General features: G+C 36.3%; 1 protein-coding gene across 1 annotated transcript; it reads right to left on the reverse strand.

The window, feature by feature from the left end:
• Positions 1-988: 988 nt before the first annotated feature.
• Positions 989-2,535, reverse strand: LOC113302681 (30S ribosomal protein S21, chloroplastic-like). Its single transcript, XM_026551627.1, has 2 exons — positions 1,978-2,535; positions 989-1,388 (listed from the first exon to the last, which is right to left on the reverse strand). The coding sequence occupies exons 1-2, from the start codon at positions 2,439-2,441 to the stop codon at positions 1,271-1,273; spliced, it is 582 nt and encodes a 193-aa protein (XP_026407412.1). The 5' UTR covers positions 2,442-2,535; the 3' UTR covers positions 989-1,270.
• Positions 2,536-2,768: the final 233 nt, after the last annotated feature.

Below are 2,768 nucleotides of genomic sequence, written 5' to 3' on the forward strand. Positions count from 1 at the left end.
AGCATCATCAGCTTGATGTACGCTGAAGTATTGATCAGCATTAAAAATCCATCCATCAGGATCGTCTCCATCTAAGGTAGGAAATTCCAGATTGATTGCATTGGTTCTGGCAGGAGGTGGAGGTGGAGGGGGGTGATTATTGCCACCACCATTATTAGTGTTCAACTGAGGCAAGAATTCAGCAAAAACTGCACGAAGAGAAGCGGTTAGTTGATTGTTGATAGTTGTTGTAGTTTGTGTAAGCTGAGTGCTGAGAGCATTCGTTAAAGTTATAGTCATGCTAGTAGTAATAGTTTCCGCTAGAACTGTGTTGTTCTCAGTTGTTTCCTGCTTACGAGCAACTCGTTCTTCTTCTCTCTGTTGACGTTGTTCAACAGCCTTGGTCTTTTTCGTCTCATCATCTTGAAGTTGTTGTTTTTCCAAAGCAGTAATTAGGTTATCAATGTTTGTAGACATATCAGTAAGACCATCGTTTATTAGCTTCAGATTCTCTATATACTTTTGACCCATTAGATTTTTTTTTTTTGATAAATTTAGGGTTTGATCTAAACCTGCTCTGATCTAGGTGTTAGGATTCTAAACCTTTATACTGAAATTAAGTTGCAAAATACTCGAAAACGGGGGATAAAGCCCTTTGATCTGGGGCGAGCAGCCTCTGCCTTTGAGAATAAACTTAATAAACTTCTTAATATTGATAATCGTACCTCTTGCAAGCTTAGACTAGAGCTATATATAGTTGAATAAACTCGATAAGCAAGTAACTAACTAAGGAAACCTATAATACTAAGAAACTGAATACTAAATACGTAAAGAAATCAAACACCAACTAATAAGCTAACTGAAATAAAAGAAATAGGAGTTGGCATCGCAACATATTGCAACTGCTAAACCAGCATATAAACATGGAAAAAACAGGGTCCATCTAACATGAGCTGTTTTCAGGCATAGTGACCAGTGATTGCTAAACCAGCATATAGAGCTGATATAATCATGCACAAAAAAACAATCTCCATTTAACATGAGCACTTTTCAGCGTAATAAGATTCAGCAATTGTTGCATACAACACCAAAATCAGACAAATACATAATCACCAGTGGCAAGAGCATATAATCCTCCTAAACATTACAAAGTTGCAGAAATTAGTCAGTTCAAGGTACCCATTGATCCGAGCCTGAAAATCTTACTACTCATCAACTGACTAAACAGGTAATCCCCTTATACAGAGAGGAAAACAAAAGGTATTACATTACATTCCCAGATGTTCTTTTATCAGTATGGAATGTTTCCTTTAGGAAGTTCCCAGTTATCTTCATCATCTTCCTTCGCCCTCTTTTCCTTTTCGCTAGAAGCCATTTCTTGTTTATCCGGCCTTTGTACAAAAGGACGTCTGATAACCACATTCAAACAATGTCAAAAACAAATCACAACAAGTTCCATTATCAAACATCCACACAATTAAAAATTCTTCCACCAAATTGAGATAGCACAAACATGTCAATTAACCAAGAAAATACATTACAAACAAACAGAATTTCCATAAATGTTAGAACGCTTGCACATTTGCGCAAGGTGCCTATTCAAAGTGGATGACAAGTATTCACCCCCAGTTCGTTGCCCAACTAACAGTGATTAACCACGAGTGCACTCTATAGCACAACTCCAGAATCTCCTCCATTTTAAACTTGGGAAATTAGGCAATTATGATTAGTTTCATCTTTTAGTTTAAAGTTCATTCTCCGGGTTTTCTACTTTCAGAAACAAAGACTCAGAGGACATGATTTTCTCTGTTTTTTCAGTAAGGCAATTAAACAAACATCATCCGTGCATTACATCACAGTTAATTATACTTATAGATAATATAAGATTCGTCTGGGCTTTGCAATGATTCTATCAACTATACTCAAATTCAAATTCCAGATCATAGATAATTGGAGAAAATTGAAGCAATGAGAAGAAGAAGAAGAAAGAACTCTAACCTTCTTCGATTCCTCTTAGCAGCTTCTTTATGCTTCCTTTTCTTTTCTTCTTGTTTATTTTCAAAAAACCTTCTTCTTTTGCATTCATTAATAACACCAGCTCTAAATACTTCTCTTTTAAACCTTCTCAGTAAAACTTCTTCAGGTTCATCCTCATCAACAACTACTTGAACATTATAAGCAGTTTTAAAGAAAAGGGTATTTGAATAAGCCAGTGATGGGCATACTACTGATAGTAATTCATCATTAACAACAGAATTCAATGAAGATGGATTACTCTCATATGATGACATTACTGGAACAAACCCATTTCTGTTATTTTCTTGATAAGATAAAGTAGAGGGTGATGATATTGATGATGATGAAGGAGGAGCGAGTTGAGATGGTGGTGTTTTTAGGGTTTGGTTTTTTTGTTGTGAAGGTAGTAAGAAGGATAGGAAGTTGCAGAGAGACGATGTAGCCATGGAGGGGTGTTGTTGTTGTTCTCTATCTACTCTGAAGTGAAGTTCAGAAGAAGATAGAGGGATGATGGAGAAGCTCTATTGTGGTTTGGTAACCGGATGACGTTGTTATTGGTGTTATCTTTTCTTAACCACGTGTCATCCTTATGTAATCTTAAAGGGTGCAATTGGAAATCCAATCGTTGGCGCAATTCGTGTGCCAATTGCCAAATAAATTTTTTTGTTGTGACAAGTGGATGTGTAAACAGGTTTTTCCACTACGGTAGAAGCACTAAACGAAAGAACATCAGATACGCGGATTAAGTTAAACAGCTAGCGGATAAATATACT

Source organism: Papaver somniferum, chromosome 8 (genome assembly GCF_003573695.1).
Source record: "Papaver somniferum cultivar HN1 chromosome 8, ASM357369v1, whole genome shotgun sequence".
Classification (NCBI taxonomy): domain Eukaryota; kingdom Viridiplantae; phylum Streptophyta; class Magnoliopsida; order Ranunculales; family Papaveraceae; genus Papaver; species Papaver somniferum.